Source organism: Triticum aestivum, chromosome 1B (genome assembly GCF_018294505.1).
Source record: "Triticum aestivum cultivar Chinese Spring chromosome 1B, IWGSC CS RefSeq v2.1, whole genome shotgun sequence".
Taxonomy (NCBI): domain Eukaryota; kingdom Viridiplantae; phylum Streptophyta; class Magnoliopsida; order Poales; family Poaceae; genus Triticum; species Triticum aestivum.
In genome coordinates this window covers 14,727,009-14,742,099 of record NC_057795.1, presented here as the reverse complement: position 1 = coordinate 14,742,099, position 15,091 = coordinate 14,727,009, and the positions used below count along the sequence as shown (strand labels likewise).

Below are 15,091 nucleotides of genomic sequence, written 5' to 3'. Positions count from 1 at the left end.
AGATCATGATGATGGAGATCATGGTGTCATGCCGGTGACGATGATGATCATGGAGCCCCGAAGATGGAGATCAAAAGGAGCAAAGTGATGATGGCCATATCATGTCACTATTTGATTGCATGTGATGTTTATCATGTTTATACATCTTATTTGCTTAGAACGACGGTAGTAAATAAGATGATCCCTTACAACAATTTCAAGAAGTGTTCTCCCCTAACTGTGCACCGTTGCGACAGTTCGTGTTTCGAAGCACCACGTGATGATCGGGTGTTAGATTCTAACGTTCACATACAACGGGTGTAAGACAGATTTACACACGCGAAACACTTAGGGTTAACTTGACGAGCCTAGCATGTACAGACATGGCCTCGGAACACGGAGACCGAAAGGTCGAACATGAGTAGTATAGAAGATACGATCAACATGAAGATGTTCACCGATGATGACTAGTCCGTCTCACGTGATGATCGGACACGGCCTAGTTTGACTCGGATCATGTAATCACTTAGATGACTAGAGGGATGTCTATCTGAGTGGGAGTTCATAAGATGAACTTAATTATCCTGAACATAGTCAAAAGGTTTTTGCAAATTATGTCGTAGCTCACGCTATAGTTCTACTGTTTAGATATGTTCCTAGAGAAAAATTAGTTGAAAGTTGATAGTAGCAATTATGCGGACTAGGTCCGTAAACTGAGGATTGTCCTCATTGCTTCATAGAAGGCTTATGTCCTTAATGCACCGCTCAGTGTGCTGAACCTCGAACGTTGTCTGTGGTTGTTGCGAACATCTGACATACACGTTTTGATAACTACGTGATAGTTCAGTTAAACGGTTTAGAGTTGAGGCACCAAAGACTTATTTGAAACATCGGAAAACATATGAGATGTTTTGAGGGCTGAAATTGGGATTTCAGGCTCGTGCCCATGTCAAGAGGTATAAGACCTCCGATGAGTTTCTTAACCTGCAAACTAAGGAGAAAAACTCAATTGTTGAGCTTGTGCTCAGATTGTCTGAGTACAACAATCATTTGAATCGAGTGGGAGTTGATCTTCCAGATAAGACAGTGATGGTTCTCCAAAGTCATTGCCACCAAGCTGTTAGAGCTTCGTGATGAACTATAACATATCAGGCATAGATATGATGATCCTTGAGGTATTCGCGATGTTTGACACCGCGAAAGTAGAAATCAAGAAGGAGCATCAATTGTTGATGGTTGGTGGAACCACTAGTTTCAAGAAGGGCAAGGGCAAGAAGGGATACTTCATGAAACGGCAAATCAGCTGCTGCTCTAGTGAAGAAACCCATGGTAAAACCCAAACCCGAGACTAAGTGCTTCTGTAATAAGGGGAACAACCACTAGAGCAGAATTACCCTAGATACTTGGTAGATAAGAAGGCTGGCAAGGTCGATAGAAGTATATTGGATATACATTGTGTTAATGTGTACTTTGCTAGTACTCCTAGTAGCACCAGGGTATTAGATACCGGTTCGGTTGCTAAGTGTTAGTAACTCGAAACAAAAGGCTACGGAATAAACGGAGACTAGCTAAAGGTGAGCTGACGATATGTGTTGGAAGTTTTTCCAAGCTTGATATGATCAAGCATCGCACGCTCCCTCTACCAAAGAGATTGGTGTTAAACCTAAATAATTGTTATTTGGTGTTTGCGTTGAGCATAGACATGATTGGATTACGTCTATCGCAATACGGTTATTCATTTAAGGAGAATAATGGTTACTCTGTTTACTTGAATAATACCTTCAATGGTCTTACACCTAAAATGAATGGTTTATTAAATCTCGATCGTAGTGATACACATGTTCATGCCAAAAGATAGTAATGATAGTACCACCTACTTGTCGCACTGCCACGTAAGTCATATCGGTATAAAACGCATGAAGAAGCTCCATATTGATGGATCTTTGGGCTCACTCGTTTTTGAAAAGTTTGAGACATGCGAACCATGTGTATTGGTGTATATGCATGAAGAAACTCCATGCAAATGGACCGTTTTGACTCACTTGATTTTGAATCACTTGGGACATGCAAATCATACCACATGGGCAAGATGACTGAAAAGCCTCGTTTTCAGTAAGATGGGACAAGATAGCAACTTGTTGGAAGTAACACATTTTGATGTGTACAGTCCAATGAGTGCCGAGGCATGCAGTGAATATCATTATGTTCTTACTTCACAGATGATTCGAGTAGATGTTGAGTATATTTACTTGATGAATCATGAGTCTGAATTATTGAAAGGTTCAAGTAATTTCAGTGTGAAGTTGAAAGATCGTCGTGACAAGAGGATAAAAGATCTATGATATGATCATAGAGATGAATATCTGAATCACGAGTTTGGCACAGAATTAAGACATTGTGGAAATTGTTTCACAACTGATACAGCCTGGAACACCGTAGTGTGATGGTGTGTCCAAACGTCATAGTTGCACCCTATTGGATATGGTGCATACCATGATGTCTCTTATCGAGTTACCACTATCGTTCATGGGTTAGGCATTAGAGACAGCCACATTCACTTTAAATAGGGCACCACATGATTTCGTTGAGACGACACCGTATGAACTATGGTTTGGAGAAACCTAAGTTGCCGTTTCTTGAAAGTTTGGGGCTGCGACGCTTATGTGAAAAGGTTTCAGGTTGATAAGCTCGAACCCAAAGCAGATAAAATGCATCTTCATAGGACACCCAAAACAGTTGAGTATACCTCCTAATTCAGATCCGAAAGCAACAGGGATTGTTTCTTGAATCGGGTCCTTTTTCGAGGAAAGGTTTCTCTCGAAAAGTTGAGTGGGAGGATGGTGGAGACTTAATGAGGTTATTGAACCGTCACTTCAACAAGTGTGTAGCAAGGCACAGGAAGTTGTTCCTGTGGCACGTACACCAACTGAAGTGGAAGCTTATGATAGTGATCATGAAACTTCGGATCGAGTCACTACCAAACCTCGTAGGGTGACAAGGATAACGTACTACTTCAGAGTGGTACAGTAATCCTGTCTTGGAAGTCATGTTGCTAGACAACAATGAACCTACGAGCTATGGAGAAGCGATGGTGGGCCCGGATTCCGATAAATGGCTCAAGGCCATAAAACCCGAGAGAGGATCCATGTATGAAAACAAAGTGTAGACTTTGGAAGAACTACTTGATGGTCGTAAGGCTGTTAGGTACATATGGATTTTGAAAGGAAGACAGACAATGATGGTAAGTGTCACCATTGAGAAAGCTCGACTTGTCGTTAAGATGTTTTTCGACAAGTTCAAGGAGTTGACTACGATGAGACTTTCTCACTCATAGCGATGCTAAGAGTCTGTTGGAATTATATTAGCAATTACTGCATTATTTATGAAATCTTGCAGATAGGATGTCAAAACATTGTTTCCTCGACGATTCTTGAGGAAAGGTTGTATGTGATACAACCGGAAGGTTTTGTCTATCCTGAAATATGCTAATAAGTATGCAAAGCTCCAGCAATCCTTCTGAGGACTGGAGTGAGCATCTCGGAGTTGGAATGTATGCTTTGATGATGATCAAAGATTTTGGGTGTATACAAAGTTTATGAGAAACTTGTATTTCCAAAGAAGTGAGTGGGAGCACTATAGAATTTCTGATGAGTATATGTTGTTGACATATTAATGATCAGAAATGACGTAGAATTTCTGGAAAGCATATAGGGTTATTTGGAAAGTGTTTTCAATGGAAAACCTGGATTAAGCTACTTGAACATTGAGCATCAAGATCTATAAGGATAGATCAAAACGCTTAATAGTACTTTCAAATGAGCACATGCCTTGACGTGATCTTGAAGGTGTTCAAGATGGATCAGTCAAAGAAGGAGTTCTTGCCTGAGTTGTAAGGTATGAAGTTAAGACTTAAAGCTCGACCATGGCAGAATAGAGAGAAAGGAACGAAGGTCGTCCCCTATGCTTAAGACATAGGCTCTACAGTATGCTATGCTGTGTACCGCACCTGAAGTGTGCTTTACCATGAGTCAGTCAAGGGGTACAAGAGTGATCCAGGAATGGATCACAGGACAGCGGTCAAAGTTATCCTTAGTAACTAGTGGACTAAGGAATTTTCTCAATTATGGAGGTGGTAAAAGAGTTCGTCGTAAAGGGTTACGTCGATGCAAGCTTAACACCTATCTGGATAGCTCTGAGTAGAGATACCGGATACGTATAATGGAGCAACAATTTAGAATAGCTCCAAGTAGAACAGTTATTTGGAATAGCTCCAAATAGAACGTGGTAGCTGCATCTAGGAGATGACATAGAGATTTGTAAAGCACACACGGATCTGAAAGGTTCAGACCCGTTGACTATAACCTCTCTCACAAGCATAACATGATCAAACCCAGAACTCATCGAGTGTTAATCACATGGTAAATGTGAACTAGATTATTGACTCTAGTAAACTCTTTGGGTGTTAGTCACATGGGGATGTGACCTTGAGTGTTAATCACATATCGATGTGAACTAGATTATTGACTCTAGTGCAAGTGGGAGACTGTTGGAAATATGCCCTAGAGGCAATAATAAATTGATTATTATTATATTTCCTTGTTCATGATAATCGTTTATTATCCATGCTAGAATTGTATTGATAGGAAACTCAGATACATGTGTGGATACATAGACAACACCATGTCCCTAGTAAGCCTCTAGTTGACTAGCTCGTTAGTCAATAGATGGTTACGGTTTCCTGACCATGGACATTGGATGTCGTTGATAACGGGATCACATCATTAGGAGAATGATGTGATGGACAAGACCCAATCCTAAGCCTAGCACAAGATCATGTAGTTCGTATGCTAAAGCTTTTCTAATGTCAAGTATCATTTCCTTAGACCATGAGATTGTGCAACTCCCGGATACCGTAGGAGTGCTTTGGGTGTGCCAAACGTCACAACGTAACTGGGTGGCTATAAAGGTACACTACGGGTATCTCTGAAAGTGTCTGTTGGGTTGGCACGAATCGAGATTGGGATTTTGTCACTCCGTGTAAACGGAGAGGTATCTCTGGGCCCACTCGGTAGGACATCATCATAATGTGCACAATGTGACCAAGGGGTTGATCACGGGATGATGTGTTACGGAACGAGTAAAGAGACTTGCCGGTAACGAGATTGAACAAGGTATCGGTATACCGACGATCGAATCTCGGGCAAGTACCATACCGCTAGACAAAGGGAATTGTATACAGGATTGATTGAGTCCTTGACATCGTGGTTCATCCGATGAGATCATCGTGGAACATGTGGGAGACAACATGAGTATCCAGATCCCGCTGTTGGTTATTGTCCGGAGAACATCTCGGTCATGACTACATGTCTCCCGAACCCGTAGGGTCTACACACTTAAGGTTCGATGACGCTAGGGTTATAAAGGAAGTTTGTATGTGGTTACCGAATGTTGTTCGGAGTCCCGGATGAGATCCCGGACGTCACGAGGAGTTCCGGAATGGTCCGGAGGTAAAGATTTATATATAGGAAGTCCTGTTTCGGCCATCGGGACAAGTTTCGGGGTCATCGGTATTGTACCGGGACCACCGGAAGGGTCCCGGGGGCCCACCGGGTGGGGCCACCTGCCCCGGGGGGCCACATGGGCTGTAGGGGGTGCGCCTTGGCCTACATGGGCCAAGGGCACCAGCCCCTAGAGGCCCATGCGCCAAGATATAGGAAAAAGGGGAGAGTCCTAAAAGGGGAAGGCACCTCCGAGGTGCCTTGGGGAGGATGGACTCCTCCCCCCCGTCAGCGGGTGCTCTCAACTTCCCATCTTTCTTACGGTCCTAACTGTGCCATCGCATCAACTTGGCATGCTCTCCGTTTCTGAACAGGCGATTCAACCGTGGTATTATAGGAGCATACCACATCACCTTCGCAGGAACCCTCTTCCCGGGGGGCTCGCCGTCAACATCACCAGGGTCATATCTTCTGATCTTATACCGTAATGCACCGCATACCGGGCATGCGTTCAGATCCTTGTACGCACCGCGGTAGAGGATGCAGTCATTAGGGCATGCATGTATCTTCTGCACCTCCAATCCTAGGGGGCATACGACCTTCTTTGCTGCGTATGTACTGTCGGGCAATTCGTTATCCTTTGGAAGCTTCTTCTTCAATATTTTCAGTAGTTTCTCAAATCCTTTGTCAGGCACAACATTCTCTGCCTTCCACTACAACAATTCCAGTATGATACCGAGCACATAGTTGTCATCGTACTCTTCTTCGTCGTCTTCCATCATAACCCCTATTTCTCCGTGTCTCGTCCTAACATTATAGTGTGGCATGAAACCTTGTAAAGCAGGTGGGTGTGAAGGATTTTTCGGTCAGAGTAAGACTTCGTATTCCCACATATAGGGCATGGACAACACATAAAACCATTCTGCTTGTTTGCCTCAGCCACTTCGAGAAAATCATGCACGCCCTTAATGTACTCGGAGGTGCGTCTGTCATCGTACATCCATTGCCGGTTCATCTGCTTGCATTATATATAATTAAGTGTGTCAAAAATCATTACAGAACATCATGAATAGACAATTAAGTGACCAAATTAATAGAAGTTCATCATCACACTAAAACCAAAGTACATACATAGTTCTCATCTAACAACATAAAGCTCTGCAGAGCATCTAAATTAATTAAACCATACATTGAAACTATGTAAAACATTTCAATGCGAAAACAAATGCGATCATAATCGCAACCAAGGTAACAACTGATCCAACGGCATAATGATACCAAGCCTCGGTATGAATGGCATATTTTCTAATATTTCTAATCTTCAAGCGCATTGCATCCATCTTGATCTTGTGATCATCGACAACATCCACAACATGCAACTCCAATATCATCTTCTCCTCCTCAATTTTTCTTATTTTTTCCTTCAAGAAATTGTTTTCTTCTTCAACTAAATTTAACCTCTCGACAATAGGGTCGGCTGGAATTTCCGGTTCAACAACCTCCTAGATAAATAAAATCTATGTCACATTGGTCGGCATAATTGTCATAAACAATAAACGAACCAAATAGTTATGAAAAGATAATATATACCACATCCGAATCATAGACAGGACGAGGACCGACAGGGGCGGATACCAAAACCATCGCACTATATAAGATGCAATAATAAAAGTAAGAAAATAATACAAGTATCTATCTAAACATACAAGTAAGAATATTTTTCCTTTTAGAAAGAAGATAAGAACAAGAGGCTCACCACGGTGGTGCCGGCGATGAGATCGGCGCGGGTGATCGACGGCGGTGAAGAAGGGAACGGGGCGTGACGGACTGCTAAACCTAGATAAATATTGAGGAAAATGGAGCTTGGAGAGGAGAAAGCTTAAGTAGTGTGGCTCGGGCATTCCATCGAACACCTTGTGTGCATAGGAGGTGAGCTAGAGCACCACCAAGCCCTCTCCCCCTCGGCGGCCAGAAAAAACAAAGCAGTGTGCTCTGCTCTTACGCGAGGGGGTATATGTAGGCACCTCATTGGTCCCGGTTGGTGGCATGAACCGGGACTAAAGGGCAGCCTTTGGTCCCGGTTCAAGCCACCAACCGGGACCAATGGTGGTGGGCCAGGAGCGAGGCCCATTGGTCCCGGTTCGACCCACCAACCGGGACCAAAAGGTCCAGACGAACCGGGACCAATGGCCCACGTGGCCCGGCCGGCCCCCGGGGCTCACGAACCGGGTCCAATGCCACCATCGGTCCCGGTTCTGGACTGAACCGGGACTAATGGGCATACCCGGCCTGGACCATTGCCCCCTTTTCTACTAGTGTAGCTAGTTCCGCACATCTCCCGTTGATTCTAGCTACTTTCATCAATGCCCATTTATAATGCTTCATTATCAGTTTGATTGACCTCTATTTCTCGTAAAGTGCTTGTGGTAGGAAGCCGGGAATAATTACTGTGGATACTACGTCTGCGAGTTCATCTACAACGCGACGACCAAGAATAGGCGGGGCTAGTCTAAAAGACAATATGAAGTGCGTAAGCAAAAATATGCACAAGTTTATTTTATTACCATCATTTCTGTTGAGTTTCATTCATATATATATGTATTGACCCCCTTATTCAAATTAGATGTGGGAGATGCGGAATGAACTCCTATGACAAGATCTCATACGAGCAATTCAAGAGGAATTGGCTGGATTCTTTCTTGACCATGTCATCAATAAAGCCGGAGAATACCACCATGCATGTGAAAGTTGAGTTCATATGTTAGGGTATTGTAAGAGATCTTACACATTGTATATATATATGTAGCCAGTAGCGTCGGATAGATATACGAAAACTTGTTGTTCGACGAATCTCTCGAAGAAGGAGAGGCCGATCACTTCTGTATATGTTCATGGCGATCTTCTGTACTTAATAGTTTCCTTCATCTGCTTACTAGATAGCTAGCGTGTCGAGTCCTCTGTATACGTAGTGTCAACCAAGCACGGAGATAAGAGATAACACAATATTTGAAACCCCTAAATTAATTCTACAAAAAACCCCAACCCCCCCCCCTTTCAGAAAAATAAAATAAAAACCCAGCCCCTGAAATGCTGATGCGTGGAAGCCTTTTGGTCCCGGTTGGTGGCACCAACCGGGACAAAAGGCCCCCCCTGCCTGGGCAAGCGGCAGCGGCCATGTGGAGCCCCCATCTGTCCCAGTTCCTGGGCGAACCGGGACTAAAGGGACAGGGCTTTAGTAACGACCCTTTAGTCCCGGTTCGTGAACTGGGACAAATGGCCCTCACGAACCGAGACGAATGGGTTTTTTTCTACTAGTGGTCTTGGATATCGTCCAAATTATTTTCTCTTCTATCAATTGCCCAATAGTAATTTGTTTATCCATCGTATGCTATTTTTTTGAGAGAAACCTCTAGTGAAATCTATGACCCCCGTGTCTGTTTCCTATCATATTGTTTTCAGATCTATGAATCCAAAAATATCTTGCTGCACTTTTTCTTTATTTATTTTATTTTATATTTTTGTTAGATCTATTTATCCAATCTCATACATTTTAATCTATCTCAATACAGAGGAGGGATTAACAACCCCTCTTACGCGTTGGGTTGCAATTTTTTGTTTTTTGTGTGAAGGTGCTGTTTACATAGTTTGATGGAACCTCCTACTGGATTGATACCTTGGTTTCATAACCGAGGGAAATACTTCCATTGCTGTGTTGCATCATCCTCTCCTCTTCGGGGAAATACCAACGCAGTTGCAAACAACAATCATTTTGCCACTCCACATTTCGTCCTCCGTCGGAGGGACGCCACCATGCTCCGGGGTAGCCTCCCATGGCCTGCAGCCGCCGCCATGCCGTTCGTGGTGGCAGATCCGCCATAGTCCCACAGCTCCACACGATGCCTGTCCCTTGTCGTGCCTCGCCCTGCGACCACCACCGGAGTCTGGGGCTGCCGCATTGGCTTGCCGTGTCGCATCGCGTCAAACAGCCTCAAGGAGCTACCATGGACGACCTCAAGGAAGGGAGGAGGGATGTGATGCAGTAGGGTTCGCTGCCCCACTTCAAACTAGGTCTGGAGAAAAAACTCGAAGCTCGCGAGCTAAACGAGTAGCTTGTGACTCGGCTTGAATTGACTCGAACTCGAATGATAATGAGTCAAGTCAAGCTTTAATTTAAGATTGCTTATAGACCAAGTTAAACGATCCGATGTCACGAGTACTCGTGTAACTCTTTAAGGTCGCTACAAAAACAACCTTTTTTAGGGGTAGTAAAACAATCGGCCACTAAGCACCTGCGTCCACAACACAATGCCCAGCTGTCAAGGAGACTCACAGATTGCACGCGACGATTTCTCTCCTTCCAGCTCTAGCAAAGTAGCGAGAGACCCCTCCTCTATTCCTCCTCGTGTCTCCTCTGTTATTCTTTCGTTTGTGAATCTTGACGGCGGCGGCCCCGCGTCTACGCCGCAACCCCACCTCTCTGGCCAACGGCCTGTGCTTCTGCGTGCGTGCATCATACACTCCCTGCCTGCATTGCTCATCTCCTCCTTCTTTTCCTTTATTACCTTCTATTACTGATCTATGTTTGCATTCTTTTGTCGAGAACCAGCGGCGAGCTGGCGGTGACCATCGAGGCGATCTTGTCTCACTGCATCGCCGGTATCAATTCAAGATGAATTTTTTCCATACAAAAGCAACATCTAGTCAATTGTTGATTGATTTTTTTCAATACCGGCTCCAAGACATTACCAACAGGCGTTGCTAGGAATAATGCAGACTGGAATCTTTATGGAACCAGTGCCAAGTCATTACCAACACAAGTACACAGCTGCTATCTTAACAAACGCAACTACACAGCTCCTATCTTGTCCTTCGGAATTAATCCGATCAGTTCTGCAACCTTCAGCTTCTTCCTGGCGTACCGCGCATATGTTCCAGACGACAAACTCTGAAAATGGAAAGAGTAAGCTACATACAAAACTGCAAGTGGATACAGTGTTTGACAATATCTACCCAACAACCATACCGTCCAATGGATCTCCTGTGCAATCAGCTCACGGGCTTTATATTCTGGAACCTATAGAGACACAAAAGAAGAAATCACACGAGAATATATCAGGAACCAATAAATGCTAAGACAACACCATACTATACTTACACTGTCACTAATGCCTTTTGTGCACCGAGCAAACTACAAAGAAAGAAGACCAAATCAATTTGCATTGTAAAAGATGTATTGATTTATAACAGAAGAAATCACACATAGAACGCCTGTGGAACAAAAAACCTACAACACGCTCCATGTTGGAATCGCCGTAATTCAGCTCATACTTCATACTGCGGTCGTGTGCTGAATACAAGTTTTCACCATAAACTTGCTCGAGAGCATCTCTGAAACTCAGCTGAACATTGTCCAAGGGAAAAATAAACAACATCACCAAGCATGAGTAGAGAAGAAAGTATTCACAAAACACAATCATCAGTAAAATAACAATGTTGTGTTTTGAAAAGGCTGATGTGTAGCGCTGACCAGATGATTATCATTGACCCGCCTCCAAATCTCATAGAAGATACCATCACGATCTTTCATAAACATGAGATTTATGCGTGCATCCCATATATACTCCTGAATTGAATCGAAGGAATGCAATTGTTAAATACAACTATAACAAGACCCGAATATCTGACTGAGCAAGGGATAGAGGAGTCCTACATGCAAACCAACAGCTGCTAGTTCCAGAGTCATGTTTTGAAACCCAGATGCGATCCTACATGCTTGGAATGTAGCCTTTGAATGTACACGCGCCCACTAAATAATAGAACAGAAAAGTTATTGTGGTGCCTCAAAATTTACATAAAGATTTTTAGTAATTTCATGGTTTTGAGAGGTCAAATATGCATACCTCAATAGACGACTCGTTTGTCAGCATATACTGTTCAAGCCACTGTCAAGAACAAACAATGTTAGTCCAGGAGAACAAAAATACTGAACAAAGTTCTAAACTTGAACTAGCTGATCATTCCAAAAGGCATACTTTAATTTCCTTCACAATTGTTTCCCAGAATTGGAGATAATCTCTATCAGCGTCAGGGGTGCTATAAAATGCTCGGTATCTACTCCAACTTGTATACTCATAGCCACCCTGCATCCATGTAAAACAACAGGAAAACGACATAGTTCAGCTGTCCTGAGACTAACAAGCACTGAACACAAGCGAACGGGATGCTCTTAAGATTACTGATTAGAGTACTTATGCAGTTCGAGAAGACCCAAATAACACATAGTACTAGAAAATATACGGGGACTCAGAAAAAGGGGCAAACTTTGTTTACGCGTACGAAAACAGGATAGTAGTTGTATTCTGGGAGCAGCCTATAGCATGTGCGCCCTGTTGGCGCCGCCTCTCGCAGCGCCGCTCTTCTTCTACCTTGCGCTGCCTCGCACAACTCTCTCTCTCTCTCTCCTTTCTATCTTCTCTCAAGATCACATGGACTCACACACACCAGGGAAGGAACCGAGAAACACGCACACGCACACATAAACCAAGGAGAAGACACGATAGCTTTGCCCAATCACTTCCCTTGGCTACCACGAATGGCTACATTGTTTCTCCTCACCTTACTTTTCTATTACTCAATGCAAAGCTTATATACACAGAAGGCTGGCCTTCAAGCACATCCCGGCCAGGCCACCAAGTCACGGCCGCCACACTCGGCCACTAACAGCACACACGATGCCACTCCTAGAATCTCTCCAGGACGTGCATGCACCACCGGCTAACAACTCATGCGTGCATGCAATTAGCTAACCAACTAACTGATTCTCTCAGCTCTTGACTTATCTATCCAGCCGGCGCCTTGACTCCAGCCCAAAGCATGCAACTAACCACCTTACCAGATCACTTGGCTTCAATTGTTTCTGCAGCGCCGTCTCACACGGCTGTACCGCGTCTCGCGGTACTCGGCATCTCATCGTCTTTGTCGCATCGCACGACCTTCTTCGACATCTCGCCTTTGCACCCTGCTGAACCAAAACTACGTACGTACCAACCACACGGCAAGTTACTCTATCACCTAAACTACATGCAAAACTCAAACTTAAACATATGATACAAAACACCAAGATTAGTTCTAACATTCACCCCCTAATCTTGATGTCAGTCTTCGACGCAGATCACCCGCAGCTTCTTCTCGACGCTATTGCAGCGCCGCAACGCTCCATCATGTCGTGGACGACACCATCGTGTTGCCGATTACCATAACATCTTGCCGCACGCAGCAGCAACCTCTTGACGTGGACGACACCTTCGTGGCGCCGGTCACCACGTCGTCACATCTGCCCATCTTGCTGATGACATCACACCACCCTAGACAGCACCGTCGACGAGCTTGACGCCGATCCTCATGACGACATCGCGCCGCCGTACCTCCCAACGGCATCACACCGTTGTCTTCTTGTGGCAGCTTCGCGCCGCCATCTCCATCTAGCGGCATCGCACCGCAACCATATGCTCGTGCGGCATCACACCGCCAAACACCTCCGTGTCGTGCCACCGTCCTCCATCTCGCATGAAGTCCGCCATGTGCCCGTCACCACGGCCGTAGCCTTCACCACCGTCACGCCGGCCACCATAGCCGCAGGCACCGCCGTCGCCGACGTCGTCGCAGCGCTGGCCTGTCACCATCTTGTCAGGGATGACGTCCTCGCGACGTCGATCACCGCACCATCTTCACCTTGCGGTATCGCACCGCAATGGCCCACCGGCGGCTTTGCGCTGCCGCCGGCCATCACCTCGCGCCGGCGTCCTCCACCTCACATGGAGTCTGCCATGGCGCTGCCACCGCCTCGGATCGACAAGGCTCTGATGCCAAATGTTGGCGCCGCCTCTCGCAGCGCCGCTCTTCTTCTACCTTGCGCTGCCTCGCACAACTCTCTCTCTCTCTCTCCTTTCTATCTTCTCTCAAGATCACATGGACTCACACACACCAGGGAAGGAACCGAGAAACACGCACACGCACACATAAACCAAGGAGAAGACACGATAGCTTTGCCCAGTCACTTCCCTTGGCTACCACGAATGGCTACATTGTTTCTCCTCACCTCACTTTTCTATTACTCAATGCAAAGCTTATATACACAGGAGGCTGGCCTTCAAGCACATCCCGGCCAGGCCACCAAGTCACGGCCGCCACACTCGGCCACTAAGGGCATGTACAATGGTGCTATCTTAGGAGTGCCACGTAGGATTAATGATGAGGTGGAGGAGAGAGAACTCGTAAGAAAAGGTTTGTCTTCTCTTATTTAAGATAAGACAAGAGATGATCTCTTAGCACAATTTGTCTCACCATATTTTAAGGAATTGCTAATTATTGAAGATAAGGCTAAGATATAATTCATTGTAGACATACTTTTTTGTCATCTCTAAATTGCATGCAAGACTTAAGATAAGACTGTTTTATCAACCATTGTACATGCCCTAACAGCACACACGATGCCACTCCTAGAATCTCTCCAGGACGTGCATGCACCACCGGCTAACAACTCATGCGTGCATGCAATTAGCTAACCAACTAACTGATTCTCTCAGCTCTTGACTTATCTATCCAGCCGGCGCCTTGACTCCAGCCCAAAGCATGCAACTAACCACCTTACCAGATCACTTGGCTTCAATTGTTTCTGCAGCGCCGTCTCACACGGCTGTACCGCGTCTCGCGGTACTCGGCATCTCATCGTCTTTGTCGCATCGCACGACCTTCTTCGACATCTCGCCTTTGCACCCTGCTGAACCAAAACTACGTACGTACCAACCACACGGCAAGTTACTCTATCACCTAAACTACATGCAAAACTCAAACTTAAACATATGATACAAAACACCAAGATTAGTTCTAACACGCCCAACTGAGGTTTTAGGACTTGTTCCATCCAAATAAAAATTGAAAATTAAGCTCTGTTTGATTTTTAACTGAAAGACCCCGCTAAAAAAAGGTCTGCCTTTTCTATTTGTTACATATTTTACCACAATTTATTGCAAGCACCCATATTCTAATATGTGCTTAATCTCCAAATGCTGCAATTTTCTTAGTTTTAGTGTTGAGTTTCTCCAAGAACCTTATTTATGTCCCTTAAACTCAGACCCAAAAGTAGAGCTACAAGAAGTTACTTTCATATTAAGCAATTTTTTGCTATTGTCCATTCAAACGGCAAATCCATAAGAAGCAGGTTACCGACTGCATTGGTACATATTAAATAAATGCAGCGAATACGGTAGCACTTACATCATTGAAAATGACTAGCCGCTGGTAGTCGCTCAAGGACTTTTTGTAACAGAGTTCGGAATCAAAATACCAACCAAAGAAGCCATCTTGGACGTAGTGAAAGAAGTAGTCGTTCTTGACGATAAGCTCTGGAGGGTACTTGCGTTCCAACGCAGCATCATCGATCTCGTCAGCCGGCATTCCTTTCAACAGCTACGTACACAGATGGAGTAAGTCAAGTACATAAGAGGGCATAATTAAATTTTCATGTATGGATGTATGATATATAGATTAATAATAAACAGATATGAATGAGTAATTGACTAACCAGGCAAGCTTTGATGCGATAAAGCGCATAC

General features: G+C 44.6%; 1 protein-coding gene across 1 annotated transcript; it reads right to left on the bottom strand.

Moving 5' to 3' along the window:
- Nucleotides 1–9,863: 9,863 nt before the first annotated feature.
- Nucleotides 9,864–13,670, bottom strand: LOC123084638 (uncharacterized). The gene is made up of 9 exons (XM_044506127.1): nucleotides 12,370–13,670; nucleotides 11,510–11,617; nucleotides 11,378–11,419; nucleotides 11,188–11,283; nucleotides 11,005–11,100; nucleotides 10,766–10,876; nucleotides 10,633–10,665; nucleotides 10,501–10,551; nucleotides 9,864–10,422 (listed from the first exon to the last, which is right to left on the bottom strand). The coding sequence occupies exons 1-9, from the start codon at nucleotides 12,610–12,612 to the stop codon at nucleotides 10,324–10,326; spliced, it is 879 nt and encodes a 292-aa protein (XP_044362062.1). The 5' UTR covers nucleotides 12,613–13,670; the 3' UTR covers nucleotides 9,864–10,323.
- Nucleotides 13,671–15,091: the final 1,421 nt, after the last annotated feature.